This window comes from Aspergillus aculeatus (genome assembly GCF_001890905.1).
Source record: "Aspergillus aculeatus ATCC 16872 unplaced genomic scaffold ASPACscaffold_5, whole genome shotgun sequence".
In the NCBI taxonomy this organism is placed as follows: domain Eukaryota; kingdom Fungi; phylum Ascomycota; class Eurotiomycetes; order Eurotiales; family Aspergillaceae; genus Aspergillus; species Aspergillus aculeatus.
Genome location: NW_017962980.1, coordinates 285279 through 310697, shown reverse-complemented (window position 1 = coordinate 310697; position 25419 = coordinate 285279). Strand labels below are relative to the sequence as shown.

At 51.4% G+C, this 25419-nt stretch overlaps 6 protein-coding genes across 6 annotated transcripts; 3 read left to right on the top strand and 3 right to left on the bottom strand.

Annotated features, from left to right (window-relative positions):
* Positions 1-406: 406 nt before the first annotated feature.
* Positions 407-3097, bottom strand: ASPACDRAFT_1866588 (Zn(II)2Cys6 transcription factor domain-containing protein). Its single transcript, XM_020197879.1, has 5 exons — positions 2566-3097; positions 2074-2449; positions 1653-2014; positions 1463-1597; positions 407-1401 (listed from the first exon to the last, which is right to left on the bottom strand). Exons 1-5 carry the CDS (start codon positions 2695-2697, stop codon positions 619-621), a joined length of 1788 nt encoding a protein of 595 aa, XP_020057577.1. The 5' UTR covers positions 2698-3097; the 3' UTR covers positions 407-618.
* Positions 3098-5965: 2868 nt separating this feature from the next.
* Positions 5966-7590, top strand: ASPACDRAFT_115845 (uncharacterized protein). The gene has a single exon (XM_020195935.1). It carries the CDS (start codon positions 6204-6206, stop codon positions 7146-7148), a length of 945 nt encoding a protein of 314 aa, XP_020057576.1. The 5' UTR covers positions 5966-6203; the 3' UTR covers positions 7149-7590.
* Positions 7591-8029: 439 nt separating this feature from the next.
* On the top strand, positions 8030-10663 carry ASPACDRAFT_77056 (fungal specific transcription factor domain-containing protein). Its single transcript, XM_020204860.1, has 6 exons — positions 8030-8281; positions 8368-8961; positions 9030-9193; positions 9268-9444; positions 9512-9847; positions 9900-10663. Exons 1-6 carry the CDS (start codon positions 8216-8218, stop codon positions 10540-10542), a joined length of 1980 nt encoding a protein of 659 aa, XP_020057575.1. The 5' UTR covers positions 8030-8215; the 3' UTR covers positions 10543-10663.
* Positions 10664-11564: 901 nt separating this feature from the next.
* Positions 11565-17167, bottom strand: ASPACDRAFT_1879839 (ATP-binding protein; the record flags this gene model as incomplete). The annotated part of the gene is made up of 2 exons (XM_020198178.1): positions 11565-12320; positions 12374-17167. The coding sequence occupies 2 exons, from the start codon at positions 17165-17167 to the stop codon at positions 11688-11690; spliced, it is 5427 nt and encodes a 1808-aa protein (XP_020057574.1). The 3' UTR covers positions 11565-11687.
* Positions 17168-19265: 2098 nt separating this feature from the next.
* Positions 19266-20616, bottom strand: ASPACDRAFT_51159 (isopenicillin N synthase family dioxygenase; the record flags this gene model as incomplete). Its single annotated transcript, XM_020202438.1, has 6 exons — positions 19266-19334; positions 19390-19561; positions 19613-19749; positions 19844-20251; positions 20304-20411; positions 20464-20616. 6 exons carry the CDS (start codon positions 20614-20616, stop codon positions 19266-19268), a joined length of 1047 nt encoding a protein of 348 aa, XP_020057573.1.
* A 602-nt stretch (positions 20617-21218) lies between these two features.
* Positions 21219-25162, top strand: ASPACDRAFT_115835 (mannose-ethanolamine phosphotransferase GPI13). Its single transcript, XM_020195934.1, has 3 exons — positions 21219-21501; positions 21581-21899; positions 21974-25162. Exons 2-3 carry the CDS (start codon positions 21679-21681, stop codon positions 24942-24944), a joined length of 3192 nt encoding a protein of 1063 aa, XP_020057572.1. The 5' UTR covers positions 21219-21501; positions 21581-21678; the 3' UTR covers positions 24945-25162.
* The last annotated feature ends 257 nt before the right edge of the window (positions 25163-25419 follow it).

The following is a 25419-nucleotide window of genomic DNA, read 5'->3' as shown; positions in this document are numbered from 1 at the left end:
ACCACTTTTCCACCCTCCCTTTCTCTGAATGGAATCATGTGAACGTGCTCACAACTGTCCGTCTTGACTGGACACCCTCCATGCCTGCATTTCTGGAAGATGCTCTTGGTGCGATTTTGCGCTAGGGACTCAGACTTGAACTCGGGGTGGCGGCAGCTGCTGGCACCCTCCCATTATCATTTTCACAATATGTATATATAGATCGAAGCAATGACTCGTACATATACTCGCAAAAGAGACAATTGACTCAAACCGTGGTCATTTCACATTTACAACTGACCTGTAGATCAGAAATTTCACTTTCTTATTTTTATGACCCAGCTTTCATCGCCAGTCATATTTTCGTGGATAAGCCGCGACGTCAAGGCATCAATTGCGCATATGGAGCATCAACGTATACAAGCATCCAGCTATTTACCATATCGTACATTCGAGGTACACAACTTAAAAAAATAAATTCGCCTTAGGACGCCGCCTGTAACCCTCTTGCCCGCAAAAACAAGAAACGCCATAACCATTTCCATCTTGCTCGCTCGCTGCGACAATCGAGATGGTAAAATCAAGGCAAAGACAATCGTAACGGAAGGGAACAATTTCGCCCTCCTCGGTGGTATTGTTTTACTTCCCTCCCGCCCTCACCGACGAAGAGGTACACTGGTTCGAAAAGACCGGAAAAGCAAATCGGCGGCCAATGTACGCGAACAGCTCCGACATGAACTGCTTCTCGACCATGCCGTCGGGAAAGTTGTCGAACGCGGTGCGGAGCACGAACATGATCCGCGAGACCAAGCAGCCGGGGACCATTTGGATGTAATATTTCATGCTGCGGCAGATGTTGCAGGCGAACTCGTAGCGCTCCTGCAGGCCGAGCACGTCGACAAGTCCGGTGTCGGTAGCGGAGATGACGAGGTTGAGTGCCCAGTAGTAGCACATCGACGTGGCTAGTAATAGATCCGGGTAAACCAGGTTGGTGGCTGCAGTGATCTGCATCGTGCTGGGATCGCGACACCGGAAGACGGGGAAGGAGTCATCCCCGCAACCGTCGGCCCCGCTCCGTTTGCTGGGATGGAGATCAAGGCTGGACTCCTCGCGTGGTCCGCCTCCGGTGTATGTGTCGGCGTAGGTACGCTTCCACATCTGGAGCATGCTTTGCAGTTCAAGGGCACGGGCCCAAATGGTGGACTGCATTCTGACCAACTCGGATGGCGAGACTGCCGGATTTCGCCTTCGCAACGCCGCTTGGAGATCGTCGATCTGCGCCAGGTAGCCCGGAATATGAACGGCAACGTCGAGGAGATGTTGAAGGATGTCTTTTGACGGTCCGTCGCAAGACCAAGGCACCGTTAGCCATTCATCCGAGGACAAGAAAGTCGGCTTACGATGCACCAATGCGGCAGTAACCTATATACTTCGGTCAATCCAGATCGGACGCCAAATCCCAAACGAGAAGATAGTTGCTAACCCAGTATAGTCGCAGATCAACGAACAGAGATCTTTCGACTCCATGCCGGTGGCGATAAGGGGTTCGTGCCCGCAGTAGCGCCAAGCCGCCCAGCTGGTGTCGAAAAATGGAGGTCACCGACGTTTGTCTGAAAGCCTTTCGCAATAGTGAGTATGATGCCCGACTCCCCCTTATGTAACCGAAAACGTACTTCAATAATAGTAGACAGCAAGACCACTAGCAAGACCTCGGTCGATTGATTGCCCTCGGGTTCATTCAACGCCGTCTGGAGAAGATGAAGTACTTTGATATACTTGGAATCGCCTGCAACCTCGAGAGCCTTGTTATGATATTGTCTTCCGGCAAATGTGAGTGATGCCGCTTCGAAAGCCTTGTAGAGGATTGGTGAAAGTATTCGCATCTCTTTGGCCTCACGTAGTGCAATGGTGCCACTGACATTGACCGGACTGAAGTTATCAACCAATCGTTCGATGAAGAACTCTATTGCAACACCAGCTGCCATTGGGTCTGTCAGAACACGCTTCTCTTTCAGAATCGGAGTGGACCTGTGAACTAGACCGTCGTAAGCGGCAGGGCAAGTGTAAGTTGGAGTGCGGAAGGATAGAGCATACTTCGTCGAATTATGTTGCCTTCGTGGTCCTCGCTACATACCGTAGCATCGCGAGGAATCAACGATAACTGCTCAGGGTCTCCCATAGGCAAGTCTGAATCCTCAAGTGCATCTTCATCGTCCCAGTCGTCCGTCTTTTGGCCTGTGTGAAGTGGTCTCCTTCTCGATAGCGGCCTCTCCTCGGCCTTCACAGCAGGTATGTTGGCAAGCTGACGAGCCTCCGCCAGCTGCTGCTTCAGGCTCTCACAAGAGCGTAGCAAGTTGTCAATGAGAGTTGCTTGTTGAATATACTGGCGGTCTCGCTTGCTGGTGCCATAATCACATTCCGAGGGAGTGCCCCGTAGACAGCAAGCACCGCATGGTTTAACACGATCGCACTGTTACGGTATGCTTTAGTCCAAAGCTGCAGATAAGTAATGACAAGATGGTTGGAACAAAGTGGTGGTGGCGAATGCCTCGCATAGGTGTTCAGTGTAGTGTGGTGTGGATATACCTTGACTTTGCGTTTATGGCAATTTAAGCATGAATAGGTGGGCCGGACTTTCTTTCGCGCAGCCGCTTTGCCTGGGGCGGGAGGATCAAGCTGATCCTTTTTCGGGTGGTTCTCCAGGGTACCGTTGCTCATGGCAGTCGAAGGGGTCGAAGGTTATGCGGCTCGCCACCTGTGGTTGCGAGGGAAAGGCGTTGCTGAAGGGTCGTGTTCGTGCCAGCTCAGGTCTTGGTCTTTATGTGGAAGCGATGCAGGCTGGAATATGGATTTTTGACAAACAAAGTCTATTGTCAGAATCATGGGATGGAGGAAGGGAGAGGCTTCTAAAGTCCGGCGTGCAACCACAGGCTAAGAGATAGTAGTAACGGTCATCGAGCACCATCAGTGGTGGCTTACACCAGGAGAAATGACGACGAGACCTCCGATTCTGCAGGGGTGTTCGTGGAGTGCTTTGGCTCCAGGGGCGGGCTGGATCCGTGGTTTAACATGACGAGAGGCCTAAAAGCTTTCGAATCATGCCCGCCCGATCAGTTTGATTATTTCAAATGTACTGTCTAGCCCGGCCTTTGCCTCTCCCCACTTTCTCGCAGCGACCTGGTGGCGGTCCCAGTGATTCGACCAGTCTAAGGGATAACAGACAGGCGCCGTCCCAAAAGGCTTTGTGGATCAGTCACATCGAGATCGAGGACTCAGCATATACCAGCAATCAAGGCGTCAATCATTGGCCAGGATTGCAGAGTGTGTCATTGTAGTCTGTCTGCTCCCTTGTGGTTTGGAATCAATTTCCGTCGCTAGCTGGAAGGGGAAGGGACCCCGCCCGTAGCTCTAGGGGAAGATCTGATCAACGCCGGGTCGGGCCTGATTAGTCAATCGAGTGATCGGGGATCCAGGGGTGCCAAGGAAGGTGATTCCCCCCATGTCGATCGAGCATTGTGCAGAATGTAATAAATTGCCTCTTTGAGGACAAGTGATGATACAGAGCGTGTTCAATCACATTGTCTTTCCCAACCTAGATCAAGGGCCACCAGACAAATGACATTCAGAGGTAAATCCCGTTGATGGATCTCTGTCACCGCAGAATAGGAGGTTGGTTCTGTGATGGTCTGGCGATCATTGCGGTAGGCAACGAACACGAACCCTGCCACATCGAAGATCGTCGCTGTCAGCCATTTCCTGGAAATCCCTCGACATTGCTGCATCATACCTATTCAGTCATAGCGTCTTGTCTCATGCATAACAACGTTGAGACATCGGGCCAGTAACTAACTACCTTACACAAGCAGCCAGGTTGTCAGCTTATTGCCGTTCCAGCACGAGTGAGAGATGCCCTTGCAGTCATTGCAAACGAACTGGAGTCATCCTGTTCACCTTTTGATCGTAGTCGAAAGTGCGTCTCCACAAATGGCGCGAGGAACGAATGAAGGATAATCTGTTGCTTGGTGGGGATGGATTAAGGCGGGAAAGAACTGGCCGGAGGGAGGTCACAAGCAACAAGTTTTAGTGGTCTTCGTTTGGCTCCCCGTCAAACATGCAAAAATAGTCAAAGTCTGTATGCAGTCATTGTTGGAGGGGAAGCAGAATTTGACAAAGATGCAAACAGGAAAGCTATTCCTCAGTTTTTCCGTCAGAGACACCACACAGGTCCAGTACTCCATGCCCACGATAATGGCGAGTTCAGCAGTTGATCTCAAAAGCATCATGACAAGCACTGACAACCAATCTACAAGGATGAGAGCGGCTCACTCAATCCAGTCGATTTTTGAACACAACCGAAGCTGTCTCCATACATCATGACGTTGTGGAATTTCCCCATGGCATGCACCCAAGGATATTGATTTATTGTAGGACTGTGAGGCTATTATGCTTTGTCGATAACCCAAGTGGCTCACTGCCATTGCACTTATGCTTTGCCTGACCGAAAGCACGCATTTCGCACGAGGGAAGTATCCTTCAAAACAACCGAAGAACATTCATCCTACTTAACCAACCCTACATCAGCCAATGTAGCTGACATTTGGCAAAGCTATATAACCAATCGCAACCATACAGAAGCAGTTATGAAGCTAGTAAGCCAATGTAAAACCACCCACCTCGCTTTACACTACATTCAGCATTGACTAATCCCTCTTACCACAGTGCCATGCATCAATTTCTCCGTCGACTCTTCTCACTCCGGCGCACCTCATAATGCCCTCCACCTCCTTCCTCCCAACGGTCACGCAGGTTTAGCCACGACACTTGCCTTTCATGCTTAACCTTCGCCCTCGTGAACCTGCAATCCCACATGTGGTGCACGTAACACCTTTCACGAAGACCCGACAACTCGCTTTGCCTCGACAGCACAGCCATCTACATCAACTTATGCGCCGGCATCCTCGTCGAGGTATACACTCCGGGCGGGGGCCAAGCCTAGGCGAAAGAGGTCATGTCCAATCGAAGCAAAGCCTCCTTGAATGATGCTCAGGTCCAGAATGAATGTGGTTCCGTTGGCCTCGTTGGCGGCGGCGGCGACGATGAAATCGAAGCGCGTGACTGGGCCTGGGGTAGTCGTCCGATGCCGAAGAAATATGGGTCTGGCTTCGTATGAAAAGCAATGACTTTTCAATACAGCTCGATCCAGGCGATATCAACTTTTGCTGCCGATGGATGACATAATCTTCCTCTAGAGGATGGTACTGTTGGCGAACTCAATAGCAGTATGAGCCGAACCAGACCACAGTGGCCTGTAGAAATGAAAGACTCCCACTTGAGATTGATCAGCCACTGAAGCAGTTAGCTAATTTGAAGGTCTGTTATAACCGGCATCAGGATTCTGAAAGTACTGCAAGCTGGAGATCCTTTCGAGAGCCTCAGCTGCCAATTGGATCTTGATTACGACCACAAGAGAGATGGCGCCACCCCCCTTATCTTGGTTAATACACTTGGAAATAACAGCAACACAAGCCGAGTCCTATTCTTTGTGTCAGCGTATCGATTAAGCACGAATGGAAAGTGCCTTAGCAGCTGTGTTCAGGAGCCCGGTAGTGATCAAGCATTAAACTTAGTATTTTACATCCTCGAGGCCGCAAAGATGTCTATGTCAAATCAGCGTCTGGCAGCATATTGCCTGGCTCCGCATAGTTACCAAGCAGCTGACCCCGCTTTCCAACACACCCCGAGTGAGAAACCAAATGCAAACAAGCCCAAGCCACATCTTCGTGTGCATTGCGGCTTATCGGGAGATGAAATTTCCGGCGCCTCCACAATTGTGGGGCAGCCCAGGGAGACGTACTCGGTATTTGCAATACCGTTCTTATTTTTCGGAGGCGCATCAGCCCTATGAGTCTTAGCCCTGCTTGAATCTGCAGAACCACTTGTCCACATGAAGCCCCCCACCCCTTAGTCGGGTTTTCACCCTCGTCACCTTGTGGTACTCAATATAAAGACTACGGTTGCCTGCTCTTCTTCAGAGTCTGAACATGAAATCTGCAATTGACGCTTGCATCCGCTATGTTGCCCGACTGTCTGGTTATGATTGTCGCACGCAGCTTGCAGCTATCTTTCCTTGATTGCTTATATGACAAACGAACCCCTCTTCAGAATTGCTAAGTTATCTAAGTGCTTTTTGCCCGAGCAGGAAATAAATCGAACATCTCGTTGCCATGGGCAAGCCCGGTCGTGCTCGCGAGCCAGCCGACTTGATCGGATCCATCGAGCAAACTTACACGGAGGCTCGAGTCATCGTGCTCGTGTGTCTCGCCTCGTGGCTTGTGGGTCAACTCAGATTCAGTTTCGCATGGCTACTGTTCGTCCTCGCGGCTAGTCGCACCTATACCAAGGTGTCCATGAAGCGTATGCAGCGAGTCGTTCGAGATGACTGCCAGCGATATCACGCCACCAAGATCCTGGCCCACGGCGAGACTATCAATTGGGTAAATGGAATCCTCCAACGTCTCTGGCACATGAATCAAGCTCAAATCAGTGAACAAATCGTCCGCTATGTGAATAATGGCCTCGCTCGTCGCACCTGGACCGAGCCCGACACACCGCCCCAGAAAGTCATTCTTCATTCGATTGCTTTGATTGAGTTGCCGCTTCGAATGACGCGAGTCTTTATGCATCGCAAGCCGTCTTCGCCGAATCTGATCTTCGAGGGCCGATTCCAGGTGAACCTCGCACCGCATGGGAGCGAGCACCATGGTTTACTGGAGGCATTTGAGCACCCGCTCATTGACCTCACCATTCTTCGGGATGTTGACGAGCACGATCGCCATCGTTACCACAGCCACCATCACCATAATCTCGCTGTGCAGGTGCGCCAGTTCACTAGTCAAGGGTCACTGCAGATCGAGTTGGACCTGGAAGGCGAACAGCCCGCCTTGTTGCAGCCGCACATAGAGCTGCAGGAGCAGCCGAAGATGGACTGCACGATCAAGTCGATCAGCCAACACCACTTTCCATTCCATTTTGCCCACCATGTCGACTGGCGCCGAGTGGTGGAGATGCAGCTACGCGAAGGACTAGGATGGGCCTTCCGTCGACCACTGCCTCTCGGGGAAAGGTGGCTGATCAAGATGATGACGTGGTGGTGGCATATTCTCAACTAGGCTCCTGACGATCCCGCTTCATGATTTATCCCCAGAGGATTGGAGGGTTCCATTCTGATCTTCATTTGTTCAGCCCTGGGGGAGGTTTAAGGTCATAGGGCTGGAAAACAGTGTGTCAGCGTTTGCGAATCAGATTAACAGAAACGGTGTTGCCTATCGCCCGCAATGGTCCCCGTATACGTATTGAAAAATACGGTCGGCAACTTCCCCCGGACCGAATTTGCCGAGGGCAATTCTGGGAAGACCCACGCCGGGTGGCTTGGAGAAGCTCACACTTTAAATAACGCCTATTTGCGACCTCTGCTGCTGCTGCTGCTGCTGCTCGTTGCACTTCATGCTCCGTATGTGCTATACCCATGATAGCTAATGTTGCTTCGCAGCTTGGTGGGTGCGAACTCTTGAGTGGCTTGAATTTATTTTTTTTTTTTTTTTTTTTTTTTTTCATTTTTCATTTTTCTCCTGGTTTTCGATACTCTCCATGGTTTCACCGAGGTTCGATGAACCTCTCTCCAAGGGCGATAATGTGTGTTGGTGTGATGAGAAACGCAATGACGATGATCAGGTGACGAATAGTGGCGAGAATAAACTACTGAGCACGGATTACCATCGGTAGACTAGGTAACGTTTGGGGATTTCCCTAACAGGTGGGAAGGAAGACTGGAGAGAAAAGAGAGTGACCGAAGCGGCAAGCGGACTGATGTCATGGTGTAGTCAGTTTTGGGTCTCAGGCACCGCCCACAATCCCATGCAACCCACCACTCTCACCCGACTGCATCATCCTTGGATTTCCTTTTCCCGCATTCTTTTTCCTTCCCATCTTTTATCTTCATCCACTAATTCCCCATCCCACCCATCCCACCCATCCTACCCATCCTACCCAGCCCTCCGCTAGGACTGCATATCCCACGTTTATTTGGTCTTCAATGTGGCTTTCTAGATTCGGGTTGACCTAACCCCCTTTGTGTGAGGACTGAGGCTTGACACCTGCTGGACGGAACGTGTTTCACCACCTGCTCCCCTATCGCCTATCACCTACTACACTAGTATCTTATGCTTAGCATCCATCCATGGCGCCTAGCAACTCTCCACCGACTAAGCCAACCCGCTCTCTTTCCCAGTCGGATGAGCTGATGGTAGGTGAATCCCTGATCCTGCATCTTGATTCATCCTTCCCCAACTTGTAATGCTGGATTGTTGACCGATCACATCCTTCCCGTAGAATGGTCCTCACTCGCCGCCTCTGGTCCACGCACATTCTGGCCACGAGGCGTCCAACGAGACTTCGGCTGAGGCCTGTCAATCAGTGGCCGAGTATCTAACTGACACGTCGAACTATCATCATGATATGCTCTACGATCTCTTCGAGGTCGTGCGATCGACGATTCCCAACCATGCCGACGCCCTGCTAAAGCTCATCCGAAGACACGCCTCCATAGAAGAGGTGCGTGCCTATCTGGACCAGACTCTCGCCGAGATGCGCGCTGCCGGGAAGGATTCCCATGCGCTGCAACAACTATACGGCATTTGGCAAGGGATCGAGGTGGAAAGTGAAGCACCCAAGTTCCGGCCCATGATGATGGACATCCGATATCTGACGGGCAATGCTCCCTTCCGGGTGCCTGCGAAGCCTTGGACCAGTGTCACGGATGATGACGACCTCGTATCCCATCTAGTTTCGCTGTATCTGACATGGGACTATCCGTTCTATGCATTTATGGACCGCAAATCCTTCCTGAAGCACATGGCGATGGGGAATGTGGATTCAGACTTCTGCAGCCCATTCTTAGTCAATGCGCTGCTCGCCAACGCATGTGTAAGTCCGGGAAATCTCGCCCAGCGCCCTTGATCTGTTACTGAAGTTGTGGAATGGCACCGGCACAGTACTACTCGCCTTATTCCGAGGCATACACGGTTCCTGGAGATGTGAGGACGAAAGGGGCGGACTTCCTCGCGGAGGCGGAGCGCCACATGAAAAGACACCAATTCGAAAGGGGCAATGATATTCGACTACCGACCCTGCAAGCAATCCTTCTCCTCTATGAGAGGTAAGTTCCCTATCCATGCAGCTACCCCTTGTCGTTATGAATCCTTCGATGCCTGATGATCGAATGCCTTTTAGATATTCCGTCTCCGGAAATGGTGATCATGGCTATGCCATGCTACATCGTGCCATCGAAATGGCAGAGTCTCTAGGGATCATCAATCATAAAAAGCGAGAGCTCAAGACATCGCAGATGTCGGAAGACATGATTATCTCCATCAAGCGGACCGCCTGGGGCCTCTATCAAATCGACACGTAAGTCTCAACCGACCCTGTTCAAGGAATCATTTGGACTAAACCTTATCGTACAATCTTATCACAGAGTTGTTCACACGAACTTCCTGAAGCCAAGTCGCGTGAACTCAGTCAGCATTGACCGGATTGCCCGGGATGACGCAGGCGCAGGAGATATATGGACACCATATCCCCTTCCTCGCCCAGCCCGACTATCTTATCTGAGTCAGTACTTCGATGATGCTTGCCAGCTGTCTGATATTGCCCGTGACATTTCCCGAAGCTTGTCGAAGGAAGGACATTCTGCTCCCGGTTACAATCAGCGCAAACAGGAGCTTTATCTGCGCCTCCGCAAGTGGCAGCGGGGACTTCCGCCGTGCTTCGATCCAGCTGAAAAGCCCGCCCCCCATATCATCCTCCTCTGGTTGGTACCGCCTCTTCTTTTTCTTGTATAGCCAGAGCTGACGAGTGAACAGGATGCGATATCACACACTAGTGATTAATCTCTGCTTCGATGCCCTCGGCCCGAATGCGCGATTGTCCCATCAGAACGAAGCCTCTGACGCCCAAGATCAGTTCAATCCGTTTGCCATTGCTATCTCATCCGCGCGATCGATTGCCTCTCTCGCTCGACTCCAGCGAACTGAGTATGGGATGGAACACGCCCACCAGTTTGCCATGTATTCAGTGAACCTCGCACTTTTTGCTCTTCTGGAACAGAAGAGCTTCGATATTCTTGACCAAGACTTCTTGACTTTAACCAGTGCCTTTTCTATCATCGCGTGTCGGTCCCAGGTGGGCCGCAACCTGTTTCATCTGTTCAAATTGTCCGTGCGCTCTCGCAACCAGGGATCGCGAGTCGCACACTCCACGGATGTCCCTCCCGGCATCAAGGAGTTGTTCCGACAGGACTCGGAATCTCAAAAGCCCGACCGATGGGATCACTACGCCGAGGGGTTGACCAAAGCTGACGGTGACCCCAGCTACATCGATGGGATGAGAAGCGACGTGCAGTCGTCGGCGGCGACCGGGATGCATGATATGCTCGAGCGGTATGAGCGACTGAGCGTGGGCAAAGAGGAGGGATGGGGTGCCCGTTCTCGGAGAGGGATGTTTTGAGTGCTGCACCTTGGGAATATGATTAACAGGAATAGCGATTTGTGAATAACTTGTATATACGCTAGGAAGTACATAGCAAGCATGACTCATTGATGATGATGATGATGATGATGATGATGATGATGATGATGATGATGCAGTGTAAGATAGAAGCAATACAGCAAGACTGTTTCAAGAGAACAGAAGATAAAAAAATGAGCGGCGATGACTACCCACCTCCATTGCAAGTGCAATCTACAACAAATACTACATCACCCCCGGCCGAATATCTTCGAGAAACCGACTCACCACTCCCCAACACCCTCAACGCCACCCTGGCCGCCACTATTTTCCATGCTCCCGCAACAACCGGTGACGGACACAACCCCAGACTCACGCAATCGACCACCACGCCCCCCTTCCTTTTCCCGCTTGCTCCTCCCCAAGCCCGGACTCCGGCATCGCCGCCAACTCCCCAGCCAGCAAGACACCAACAGCACTAACATTCGATACCTCTACCCAAGCGTAAGTGTAGAGGTTCAGCTAATCCAACGCCTGCGACGCATTTCATTCCGGGAGGGTGGGAATGAGCAGGAGTTGGGGGTGGAGGAAGGTTAAGTTAGAGGGAGGTCATTTGGGGTGCGGTCGGTCTAGAAGATTAGTGGGGTGAGTGGATTGATGTTGGGATTGGGATTGGGGACATGTCTTGGGTTGGGATGGTAGATGGGGGGGTTGTGTATAGGTGGGTATATTTGTGGTAGGGGGTAATTTCATATAGTGAAGCTACTATTCCTAACACTACGTAGTACCTAAGGTCAACTACATAGACCTCATGGTGTCTATAGTTCTCGGAAAATCTCTGGGTACTAGTAGAGTTAGGGTTCGGTGATTAGAACCTGGGTGAAACGTATCTCCATGCGCCACGAGGATACCAACTCGATTGCAGGTGCGGATGGGAAAGGGCATACTCTCCAAAATTCCGGGAGTTTACAGTGTTCTCCGAAAGACCTACACATGAATAGGACAAACAAAAAGTTTCATTAACTCCACTATACACTACCTTATGTCCACCCAATTATTCTTCCGGATTAGATATACAACATTTCAAAATACACAGACAGTCTGGTTGATTGACATCAACGTCGCGCTACATCCCAATCCATCCATTACAAGGCAGTAATGGAGAGACGCTTCGCCCCTCCGTTGCCCGTCAGCAGCGCCGACCCGCTGGATTGGCGGAGGTGGTTCTGATGGGTCTCCAGCTCCTCCACGTCCAGGCTGAACCGGCGCGGGCGCTGCCACATGCCCATCGACTCGTCGGTTTTGCCGGCTTCGAGCTTGGCGGGTGAGAGTCCGAACTTCGTGGCGATGTCCTGCACGCGTTCCTGGGCAGCCGTGGCGTCAATAGCTGCGCTCTGGCCCTCCTTGGCCAGGCGTCCTTGAGCGTACTGCAACAACTCCAGGTGCTGGGTCACTGCGTTTACGGCCGCGTTGTGATCTCTGGTCTCACTGTTCAGGAGCTCGGCAAGGGCGGTCTCGTGCAGAGCGGCAGCAGCAAGATGGTTACCCGACGCTGTGTAGAGGCCAGACAGCAGCTTGTTCATCTCCAGCGTCACCGGGTCGGCATTACCCCAGACCTGGCGCAGATTGTAGCAGATATCCTTGCCGAGCGCCGTTGCAGCGCTGACCTGGCCGCGACAGTACCGTGTTTCCACGAGCCGGCGACCAATCCACACCACAGCGGGTAGGGACCAGGTCTTTTGCACAATACGGGAGGTCCAGAGGTCGGTGAGGATAGACTAGGAAAGATGTTATTACTGAGTACTTTGACATGAGTGGAAATGTCGCTTACCTCCAAGTCTTCGAACATCTCGTGTTCACCCAAAACAGTGACCAAGTCGTTGAGCTCCGAGAAGGGTAGCTCGGCGTATTCCATCGGGAGATCTCGCGCGTTGGCCATAATCTCCTGCAGGAGCATTTGCGACTCGAACGACATATTCTTCGCAGTCGTGGCTTCAGTGCACTTGTTCACCTTGTAGCCGCAAAGATACAGGCAAAGTTTGATGGCAGTAAAGATACTTTCCGCCAACCGTAGTCCGTCAGTCAAGTGGACAAATGAGTGGAAGACGCCAGTAACATCAGCCGCGTCCTGGAAGCGCGAGCGGTTGCACAGGTCTCGCACTAGCCCAGTAGCCTGCGTCACGATATTGATGTTGTAGTCATCATTGGGCGACTCGCGACGGCACATGACGTAGAACTGGTGCACGGCATCTTTCTTCCGCAGCGGTTGCGCCACCGAGAGCGTGTTGCAGAAGTATTCGTAAAGCTTGTCCTGGGTGTCTTGAGCCGCGGCGCTACGCTTCTGCTCCATCTGCAGCTGGTGCAGCTTGTCGCCTGCCGCCAGGGTGGGCATAAGGTCATGGCTGGACAGATGCTGTTGGAAGACACTATAGACCCGCCCTTCGCGAGACAAGTCATCCAGGATCTGTCGCGAAGAACGTGTTCGACCAAACACTTCCTCGAACGCTGCAACAAATGCAGCAGGTCGGTACTCGCCCAGATTTTGGCGGTGAGAAGCCGGTGTATCATGTATCACTTGCTGGTGCAGCTCGGTGATGAGCTCCCAGCCTTCATCAATATATCCGCATTCAAGGTAGATTTCTGCCAGACCATGGGCGCGTTCCACTAGTGTATCGTGGTTGGCGGTGACATGAACGACCTCATTGACGTGCTCATGAAGCAGCTCGGCTCCATGGCGGCGGGACTCTGGATTATCTTGAAGGGCGTACAGTCGCGCTATCTCACGAAGCCACAGGTGCGTCGTTGGTGCAGATAGCCCTTGCTGCTGCTTCGACAAAGCAAGCTCTTCGGTATAGAAGGCCCGCGCTTGCGGGGATGTATCCTTCTGGAGCATAAATAACTGGGCCATGCGATGCTTGATATCCATAGGCAGTGGCTGGGTCATGTCAGGAAGCGATCGCGAAGCCTCGGCAGTTGGAACCCAATCTTCCGTCTTGAGAGCTTGTTCATAAAGCTGAAGTGCCTCGCTCCTACGCTGGGGATGACCAGAACAGATTCCTGCCAGTGCCATAGTTGCGTCACGGGTGCGGGGGTCGGTAGGACCATACAGCTTCCTGCAGAGCTGGTGATGCTGCGAGGCTATCTGGTACCGCTCATTGTCCCCGGCTTCAGATGGCGAGTTCTCCAAGATAGACATGTATCCACTGTAGGTCTTGGGAAGCAAGCCCTCCAAAAGAGCCCGGTCATAGCCGTCTTTTTCATCAAAATGCACGAGGGTGGGCCACAGATGCCGGTACACATCAAGGGCAGCTTCCCACATCTTGTCTTGTTCGTACAAAGTGACCAAAGCTACTGCAGCCCGAACACCAGACGATGTTACCCTGCCGTCTGGGATGCAGGCCTTGTAGATCTTACTGTAGCTGTTTTCCGCCTCTGTGCGACGGTCAAGGCGAAGCGCCAAATCGGCTTCATAGTAGCGACTGTCCAGGGTATGCTTATCGTTACTGCCTAGTCTCGATGCAAAGAAGTCGCTGACCTGGTGCAACAACACCATTGCTTTGTCAAATTGGAAGGTCGTCTCATAGAACTCGACGACAGTTTTGACGACAGTTGTAACCGAAGGAACGGCCACTTGATCCGCGGTGATGGATGCTTTGAAAGCATTTCCATATACAATAGTAGCCAGTGCCACGTCCAGGCGCCGGAACAGACAATACGCGTGATCGAGAGCGAGGCTGGCCATCAGGGGCGCCTGCTCCGAGGGGAACCTTGCCTTGGAATGTGGATCCTCAACAGTAGGCCAGAGGTGCTTCAGTACTGCCCAGGCGCATTCATTTCCTTCACGCCATTTCTCTGCCGCCATTCGTTGACTTGCTAGCTGGTGAGATAGGGCCAGGATTGACATTAAGTCGCGCTCACTGCCAGCTGATGCAACAGTATCAATCCAGCCAGGGAGCAGTTCATTATCCTCTGGGGAGAGTGTCGACAAGCGCGAGCCGATGGATCTGGCAGTACTCTTGGTAGGGATAATCCCTTCGGTGAGAGACTCGGCCAGAGAGACGGCTTGAGGGGTGTATTGCTGGCCGGAAGACTTGTAATACTTCCACATTTGCAGAGCAAGGGCACGATCCATATCTTTCAGGTCCATCTGCCGGGCCTCACCGCGAAGCTCCTCGGCACGTTTGACCATCTGTGGCGAATTCACGCCGCCCCCTGTCTCCAAATCTACCTCTAGGTCGCGAAGTATGCCTGTAGCCTGTTCAGGACGACGCTGGCGGCGCAGGAACTGGGAGTAATAGAAGGCCACCCTTGTTTTCTGATCCCAGGAGTCTGTGGAATCGGAGCCGCGAGCAGACAGGCCTGCCCACAGTCGAGACAGCACTGCGTCGGCTTTTCCGATCTGGTTATTCTCCTCATACATCTTGGCTAGGTAGAGGGAATAGGCTACTCGCCGCGGGTCGGTCGCATCCATCGAATGAAGCATTGTCTCATACTTGGTTCGCGCAAGCTCCAGCGCCAACTCGTCCGGAGGCGCGATTTCGAAGTTCTTGGTGAGGTAATCGGCTGCTGACATGGTTTCAGGTGAATGAGCACCGTACGTCTGCACTGTCTGGTGGTAAAACTGCTTAGCAGCAGAGTACGCCTCATTAGGTTGTTTGTTGGCATTATAAGATTTCACCAGTTTATCAAGGTACTGCAGTCTTTGGGCAAAGCCAATGTCAGATGAGCCCCATCCTGACAGTGCCATGTCCTTCAGGGCATCAGTCTTCATGCCTGCAGTGCGATCCGCTTGTCCGTTGGCTACAAGCATTTGTTCAAGGTCACGTGTAATTGCGTTGGAAGGTCCCAGTTGCGAACGACTGCGCATCCAAGCCTCGTACAGGTGATCATTGGCCCAGCTGGCATGTGTCTGTTCGGCAGCACGAGCACTAAGAAGCAAGCTCTGTAGAAGAGCGGGAGACTCATTCCCCAGAACCACACGACGAACACCAACAGCCAACCGGTATAGTTCCACAATGCTTGAGCGACTGAACTGAGACTCCCTGTTGGTAAGCTCCAGCTGGGCGAAGAGAACAGTGTCAGGCAAAGCACGACGGAATGTCTCGTCAAAAGAGATCTCACGATCGGAAGATGCCATTGGCGATGCCAGCATATGCGATAGCCAATAGCGTGCGGTATACTCAAGCAGGATATAAGCGTCCAAGTAACGGTCGCGTACAAACACGCTCATCTTGTCCCATGAGAGGGAGACCTCGTCAGTGACCGTACGGCGAACCCAGGCTAAACAGCGGATCAAAAGGTCAAAATGAGCATCCGCCAAAGAGAATGGCAATTCCTGGCGCATTTGAGCCCGTGCTTGGAGGTGCTCTCGGATCATTGAATGACGGAACGACACAAAACCATCACGAACAGCGACTAGGCGTTTGAGGGGCTGGAAGAGGTCACGCTCGAGGTTTGAAGAGCGAGGGGCTACTTTCAGTGTCTTGAGATCAACTGCCAAAAGCTGTTCCACCTCTGGGATGCGCAAGGGACGCTCACTGGCCGCTAACCAGCCCAGAAGATTCTGCGCACCTTGACGTTTGATGTTGGTAGTACGCAGATGGTGGTCAATCAAATCTCCCAGCGTATTGGGCATTTTTGCAACAGCGGACGTCATGTCGCTGACAGTCGTTCGCTGCTGCATCGCCTCTACGGCCAACTGTGCCCATATGAAGCAGCCCTGAGAGCGGGATACGATCGCCGCCCCCAATGACTCCCGTTGAGACGGCTCGAGGCCAGAGAACGAAGAATCCGCCGTCATCATGTCGCTGACCGCGACTTGCATATCATGCTGGATCGTAGCGGCATTCATAGCAACCTGGTGTGTCTTCGTGGTCTCGCGGATTGGCAGTATGTCCTTAGGCATAGGTCGGCTGAAAATGATCAACTTGGACGGAGTATCGGTCACTGTGTCTTGCAGCAACCCCAAAAACGCGCTAACAGTTGTCTCGGCGTGCTTCATTTGGTCGAACCCATCAACAACCAACATAAAGTGCAGATTGGATTGCACGGCAGCGCGAATGGCAGTCCAAAGCTGTCCTTCAACTTGAGGGTCAGTTGCACCAGCTACTGCAAGCTCAATAGCGCCGGTCACAGCAGTCAAGATGGCATCTTGAGTCCTGCGGCTAGTCACTGAATGATCAAGGATTTGGATCAGAATTCCCTTAAGAATGCTCAGCGTGAGCGTTGTGATTGGTACGTCCGATCTGATGATAATCGGAATGACATTCCAGATATCATACTCCGAGGAAGCCTGAAGTCGCTCGACAGTCCATTGAGCGAGTGCACTTTTTCCTGAGCCGGGGTTTCCTCGGATCATCATAAGACTTCGTCGACTCATAGCGAAGGTAGTCAGATGCGGCTCGAACCAGGAGAAGGATCCGTCCGCTAAGGAGTGGTTCTGGCCTTCAAGAAGCATCTGCAACGGACGATCTTGGAGCTCGAGAAATTGATAAATGACCGACAGATTGACTGATGTCTGATGTTTAGCCGTTCCTGCTTGCAGCACAAGCTCAGATACACGACGCCAGTGAGTAGCGAAGCGGTTGAAGTAGCGGAAGAAGGCCAAATCGATAGCGGCGTTCATCGACTGCCAATGCTGGGTCTTCGCTCCTTGGCGATATTCCCAAGCCACGTGGACGACTAGTTGCAAGATATGGGCGTAGATCTCGGCAACCTGCTGCTGCAGAGGCCGGGATGTAGGGAAGTAGGTTTCCTGCTGGAGCAAGAGCGAGATACCCATAGTGATGCGACCATAGCGACCGAACAAGCTTTCAATTACGTCGAGTTGATCGATGCCCATCTGTGTTTCTAGTTAGAACATATCTTGCAATTGAGTGGAAAGAATCTCATACCTCAAGCAGAAGTAGCGTTGTCCCCCAGACAAGCGCAGTGGCTTCATCCGCGCCATCCATGTAACTTGACACTGCGTCGCGTAAAGAACCCACAGCAACCGCGAGACGCGAGGCTCGTCTGAGAACACCGTCCAGTCGACTACCATCTGCAGGCATACGCCGCAGTCGCTCTGCCGCGATAGTATCGAAGAATACATCGAGACTCGGGGCTTTGTTCTCGATCTCTTCCGCCGTTAGACCCAGGCGTGCGGGACATTCTTCGGAGACAGTGTTGACCGTCTCTCGCAAGATTGGAAGCGACGTGACGCCTCCGTTCACAGTTATTGGCTCCATTGCGTTATTGGAAGCCATGCCGCATTCAACTCAACAAAGTAGGAAACCGGGGCAGCATAGCCATGAATGGTTTGCATTTGGCTCATGTGTGGTTACGAGGCACTATATGAACTTTGCACCACCATCGAGGTCAATGATGTTAAGCCCCGCAATTCCGAGTGCTGAGCAATCTTGACATCATAATTGTCTTCCTTTCAGCACCACATCCTTTGGGGTTTGTTACGGACAAATTGACTGCACGGTAACCGTGGATCGGGAGGCCCGGCGCGAAGTCTGTCGCAGTGGTAAATCTGGTCAAGAAGAGGTTGTTCGAGTATAGTTCCCGGCAGGCCGAGCATGAGCCACGTGAAACCAGCGTAGTCGTGGTGTCATGGGCGTTGCTGTTGTCGGTCCACGACGAGTGCGATGCGTCATGACGAGCAGAAGTCAATGACATCACGAGAAGAGTAGGTTTTCTGTGGCCGCCCTACGTAAGATGGAAATGGCATCCATGAAGAGAAAGGAGCTATACAGTATGACTGGCTTTGGTGATTGAGGTCAAGTGGATATTTGTTGATTATGAGTAGGAGCGACGATTTTCTGGGGAAGCGGAGGTGTGGTGTGTGGTGGGAGGTGATGGTGGTATACTCTAACTGTTGTCTGTGGAGGGACCGCCGGGAGATGAGATTTAGCACTCGCAAGTTCGTCACCCGAAACCCAGCCACGTCGTAACCTACTGCATAATTGATTCATTGCTATTTTTTCGTAGTCCCCTTGACTTCGCACATTTACTTTCAAATATCTATGACTCGGGTGCATTCTATGCACTTCGACTGGGGTTCTTGTTCTCAAGGTAGTGTCTCCAGGTGACTAGAAACCATGCCCGCCCTCCTCAAAGGTAAAATGTTATAATCAGTAGTAGCCATCAAATTGGACTTGCATGATGCGGTGAAGATGATGTGAATTGACCTTGAAACACACCACTGAGTACAACAGCAGCAACCGAGGGGCTCAGAACAGCGACTTGATGTGTGAGGCTGCTGGCTGTGGTGGGAAGTTGGCTTTTGTTTTGTGAAATCCTACAAAGGGTTCTACTGTCAATAGGTAAATATGATATGGAGACGAACATATTCATATTGGATGAGTGGGTCGAGGGTCTTCACATGGTTACCCTTGTTCCTCTGGAGACCATCGAGCCTGTTAATTTAACGAAACAATTAAACAAAATGGTACGTCAACTGCTTTCAACTGGTAGTTGTGAGCATATCTCATGGATTCGAATACCTTAGGCTGTAAATAAAGAGTAGATCATATATTGACCTCTCTGAACGGTCACTTTATATGGACCGCTTTTATAGTAATTCACCATCGCTCGAGACTGATCATACGATAAGGTCGACAATTGTCATATCTTGACAAACTCGCGCATTACAAGGAAAGATATCGAAGAGAACAGGAAGTAATCATGTTTGTTGGTGAAATATGTGAGTTACCTGAATCCGTTGCTTATATTCAGGGTCAACGTTTTTCAACCGGCGGCTGTTGGCCGTATCCAACATACGTCGCCGCCAATTGACGGCGCACCCACTTTGGAAACATGTCAGTGCCAAAACTCAAAAATTCCAATTGGATTATTACTCACCTCTCCCGCTTTAAAAGGCTTTTGACATACCGGAGTGTCTTCTGACACGCAGCTGGGCAACACTGATACCGTTGTTTTGTAGTCCACTCCAAAGAAAAATGGGATCGTATATCGTTCTTCGCCGGTGATATTGATTACCCGATGTACCGTCGATTTGAACCTTCGGTTTGTCCTGTTTATTTCAGCTTCTGTTTCCCCTTCGCGAATGCGAATTCATCCTTACCACATGGACAAACAATCCGCGATGTTAACAACCAGCGTGTTTGGGAGTGGTTGAACAGTGATCCACTCTTCACTATAGTTGCGCACTTGCAGGGCTGGCACTTTGTCTTGGGATAGAATGGTGATACACTCATAATCCTGCTTAATGAATCAGATTCTCTGAAAGGCATGTGCAAAATGTTGATCAATTCTCGTTAGGAAAAGCATGAGCTTACCGTATGAGCACCCAAACCGATCCTGGACGTATCATCCACTGATGTGAAGGATAATGTAGCATTCTGGACGTCGCACCTGGGTACTCCATCATTGGATCGAAGAACTCTTCTGACAAGTCAAGTGCCAAAGCAAAGATTCGCATCAAGGACCGACATAGGCTCAGTGCCTCGGCGAAATACTCGATGTAAGTTTTTCGAAAGCCGGGCAAATCGTCCTCAGAGGGCCACTGGTTGTCACCATAGAGATCAAAGTCGTCTGATGGAAGCGAATCATGTGGTTCTCGTCGAGGATCTGCTGCAAGCTCATAGCCTACATCGAAGGACTCGGAATACGCTCCCGGTGTGCTGGCAATATCAGAGTCTGGCTGTCGAAGTTCGAGTCCAGTCATCTGCTCAGCATACAGAGGCATGAAGCCGCGAAATTTCTGGTGTATATGTCAGAAGTATATCCATGCAGAGAATTCTAGTCAGAGAGACCTTGGAGTTTGCTATGGAATATTGTGATTTCCGGTCCTCTGGGAGAGCAAAGAACTGACATGCTGCGTCGTGAATTGCGGAGATAGTCGCTTGGGGAATCCCATGATTCTGTCGGTCTGAGTTAGTGGCAGTCGCACAGACAGTTGTTGAGCTATCCGACCGTGATATAGAAGAACCCCACTTGCATACAGGCATCATGAATTTCTCTTGCTAGCGCTCGTCGTTTGTCAAGCTCGGGACTGCGCAAATTGGTCAAGTCAATGATCGGAACTTTGCTGAAGTCTCCCCTGACTGATGACTCTGAAACTGACATAGTGCCTTATGATCAATATTGGAATCTTGCATAGTCAATTGAAGAGGAAGTCACAGACTATATACCGTGCAGAGAATGAGGGGTCAAATAGTTATACGAGGGGTGTTAGTCCGAATAAGCCTCGCGTGCAGTTTGAGTAAGGCTAAGATATCGACTGTACTGTACAGCGACTGCTGATAGACGATAAGATGACATGAGATTATTGTCCGAATTCTGGAAAGATAACGACCTAGACTAGCTTCACTTGGTCGTGGCATTCGTACTGCGAACATATATTTCAAGAACTAGAACCATTGTTGGCTTGATATCCATTGCATGGATCAGCTCTCAGTGACGCTCTGCTACCTGAATGTTGTGTTGTACATCAGCTACAGGATAGCTGATCCCCAAATCAAGCTGGAATTGATTTGCATACTGGGCCTATGTATGTTCTGCGTGCATTCACAACTTGGTGGAATCATTGCGCGTAATAAGAGAGGGTGGCCGAAACGGGCCTGGTGGGCTCATGGCAGACCCGCTTTCTACCGCACAGGGTTCTTTGAATGTTCCGAGCCGCTCCGGCCAATGAAGGCGGAAATAATGGTGGAGGAAAGGAGGGGATGCCGAAAGCGAAAGCGCCGATTTCCCGACGTCACGGGGGTTGCGCATCGAGTCCACTGGATTCTTCCCCTACCCAATGCTTCGCTCCTTCTCGTCAACTGCGCGATTTTCGCCCCTGAGAGCTCCATCACCTTGACCGGATCGATTCGTACTGCATGAATCATGCTTGCGCCGTACTGAGCTCCCCTCAATCCGTTCGTCGAAGTGTCAAGCGACAGGGAGAAGCGCAATCGCGAGAAAAAAATAGGAATAGCAATCACCTCCTATTTGTGTCAATGAGTTCCTGTTAGTCTTGAAGATCTTCTGGAGCTTCTCAACGCAGACCTCTCCAAAAAAAAAAAAGCTGACCAGATTCTTGTTTTAGGAGCCATTGACCTCCCTGTTCTAATGCCACACACCCCGCTCTCCGACTCCACGTTTGTCACCCACCCACCCCATCACAGCTAAGCATCGCATCCTGTGATGCTGTCCTCAACCGACGCAGGCTCTCGCCGTGAGAGCCACCATACGGAGAACGCAGCAACCGCTTCTACAAGCTCCCCAGGGCGAGCCTCAGATCGCGCCGATCGCAAAACAACCGTGCCGAAAGTATCCAACAACAATGCGCAAAATTTTTTGAATGGCTTGGAAGGGGACTTCAAATTGAAACACTTGGGTCTTCTCGGAGTGCTTGTGTGGTTTCTGTAAGCCACACCTTTCAGACTTAAATTCCTTGATACTTAGCGAAATTGCGCCGCTCATGCTCGTCCACCCATAGGTTTCTGCACGTCGTGGGGATATTCTTCTTCACCAAAGGATTTTTGTTAACTCGAATGGTGCTGGAAAATAAGTCTTCATGCGATGTGCTTCCCTTAGCCGATACAAGTGTCAAGAAGAGTGACGGGTGTTGGCATAAGAAGTCATTTGACAAGGCCGTCGTTCTCATCATTGATGCCCTGAGATATGATTTCACGGTTCCTTTTACCTCGGATGTGGACGCGGGCTCAGACCCCCTATTCTACAATAACATCCCCGTCCTCTACGAGACAGCCGTGAATACACCGGAAAACGCCTTTTTGCTTCCGTTCATTGCTGACCCGCCAACAACCACGCTACAGCGGCTGAAAGGACTCACCACCGGAACACTACCGACTTTCGTTGATGCTGGGTCCAACTTTGCTGGAACAGCCATTGATGAGGATAACATTATTGCCCAGCTTCGCGCGGCCGGGAAGACTCTGGTGCAGTTGGGTGATGATACATGGCAGTCACTCTTCCCCGACTACTTCGATGCGAATCTGACACGTCCTTATGATTCATTCAATGTTTGGGACCTGCATACTGTCGACAACGGCGTGACGGAGCATCTCCTTCCGCTTTTACATCCTGCTAATGCCACAAAATGGGACGTCGTCTTCGGGCACTATCTTGGAGTCGACCATGCGGGACACCGCTACGGACCCAACCACCCAGCAATGGCTGCGAAGCTTCAACAAATGGACAAGCTGATCCGCGATGTGATGGCAAAGCTGGACGACAAAACACTTCTGGTAGTCATGGGCGACCACGGCATGGATCACAAGGGCGACCACGGCGGCGAGTCGGATGATGAAGTAAATGCCGCATTGTGGATGTATTCGAAGAAGGGCATATTTGGACGGACTGGCGAAGAGAATGTGAAGCCGCCCGCGCAAGCCAGCAATCGCTTCATTCCGCAGGTCGATCTTGTGCCTACGCTGTCTCTTCTTCTCGGGATACCCATCCCTTTCAACAATCTTGGTTCGCCTATTGAGGAAGCATTTGTCGGGCCTAATGGCAACAACTGGAAGAACCTAGTGACTGTCAACCGCCTGACTTCGGCGCAGATCAAACGCTATCAGCAAGAGTATGCATCGGTACGCGGGGCGGAAGAAGGGAACAGCCTGCAGTCAATCGAGCTGTGGAATGCAGCAGAGAACGACTGGCAGAACATCCCCTGGGTCGGCAAATCCAATCCCTCTGCGTTGCGACCGGTCTACGACTCGTATAGGCACTACCAGCGGAACACCCTCCAAGTCTGTCGCAGCCTCTGGGCCAAATTTGACGAGTGGAGTATGGTCCAGGGTATCGCTATTCTGCTTGCCGCGATCGTCTTGCTAGTGTTTTATGCACGTGGCATCAGGACGGGGCAGACGGTACTCAATAACTCTCTGCTTACGTCCGTTGGAGCAGGCACTGGCGTGGGTGCCATCAGTGGCGCTCTGCTCGTGCTTATAGGCGTGGTGGCTAGCCCGCTGATCGAGGAATCAGTCTTATTTGCAGCCACAGGAGGGATTCTCAGCGCTTCATGGTCATTGTTCTCCCGCCCCAAGCAACTAACAGTGCCTCTGCCTAGGACATTGTGGGGCTGGCTTGCTATCGTCTTCACCGTCGCACAGTCTGTCGGCTTTGCTTCTAATTCTTACACTATCTGGGAAGATGAAATACTCTTGTTCTTCCTTTCGACTTTTGGTGTTCTCGCTGGTGTATCTTCAATGCGTCAGAAATTGACTGCAGACCGGGTCTTGGGCGTCTATCATTCCATTCTCTTCGTCATTTTGGGAAGAGTGGCATCTATGTCTCGCCTGTGTCGTGAAGAGCAAATGCCATTCTGTCGTTCAACCTACTATTCTTCGGCAACATCTTCAACCTCCGCCCCTTGGCAGCTCATCATCCCCCTGATCTTGGCCTTTGTACTCCCGACTGTTGTGAAGTCCTTTTACACAGGTTCGAAATCGTATCAAGGTGCCGCCCCTCTCTGGATCGGGTCTGCGTTCCGACTGGGGCTATTTTTAGTTGCTGTCTTCTGGGTGCTCGAGGGTGCTGACGATGGTGAGTGGCTGCCCGTGAGCAAGGAGACATTGAAGTCAAGCCGGGTCTTCCTGGCTCAGCTTGTCCTAGCTCTTGCTTTTGTCGCAGGCACGACAGCTTTCATCTACACAAAGCCGTGCATCAGCATCAACGTCAGCCAGGGCAACAACGATCCTGAAGCCAAGGGAAAAACACCCTCGGTCTCGTCAGCGGGGAGAACGACCGTCACAATCTTGGGTTTCGGCAACGTCTACGGAACGCGGTACTTCCTCCTGGTCGTCAACTTCTGCCTGGGTATCATCCTTATGCAGAAGCCCATGGGCCAGGGAGCGATGGGGCTGCTGCTCTGGCAGATCCTCTCCTTGCTCGAAATCCTCGACACCAACGGCCTGGTGACTAGCAATTCGTCGATCGGACCGATCATCTTGGCAGTTCTAGGGTCATTCTACTATTTCAAGACGGGTCACCAAGCCACGTTAAGCAGCATCCAGTGGGAGTCCGCTTTCATTCCGCTGTCCTCGGTGCAGTACCCTTGGTCTCCGATTCTCGTCGTTCTCAACACCTTCGGACCCCAGATCCTCACCGCGGTCGCCGTTCCCCTGACGGTCCTGTGGAAGCGACCTCTGCAACTCAGCGAGGAAGCCACGTCGACAAGCAAGGCGAGCAACCCAGCGATCCGCATCCTCTCCGACGCCATCCAGGCGGCGAGCACCTACATCCTGTATTTCGCCACCATCAACGTGGCAACCACGATGTGGGCCGGCCATCTGCGCCGTCACCTCATGTTGTATCGGATCTTCAGCCCCCGGTTCATGATGGGCGCCGCTGTGCTGAGTGTCGTCGACATTGTTCTTATCTTGTTCTCCGTGGCCGGTGTGCGGTGGAGCATACTCAGCGTTGGCGACATCTTTGGATGGTAGAGTGTTTGGCTTCTACTGGTCATTCAGCCCACCTTGGGGCCATTCTTCTTTTCCTTGTTTCAGCTCTAACTGTCTAATTCTATTTTCTCGTGAAGCTTGGATATGACGGGTTTCACCGGAGCTTGTAAAGTACATTTGACCTTGCATAACTTCCATCCTGCGCTTGGCAGGCGGTGGCTTTGCCGAGCCAACCGATAGAATCTGCAGTATATACCATGATAATCATTAAAATAAATTCAATATCTTCTGTGTTCAAGATGACTGATTCAGTAGCAGTATCCCAATATCAGTAATATAGTTCATGAATGAGTGTGCTAGTGTTTCTATGGTTGTGAGCCGATGAGTCCATAACAACTGGTACTATGTAGGGGCAATCGTATTTTCAAACCAAAAAAAAAGGAGAAATGGCTTATATGATGCTTCAACCAGCAAATAATCTTCCAACGCCAAACATCCACCTCTAGCAAGTCTAAGT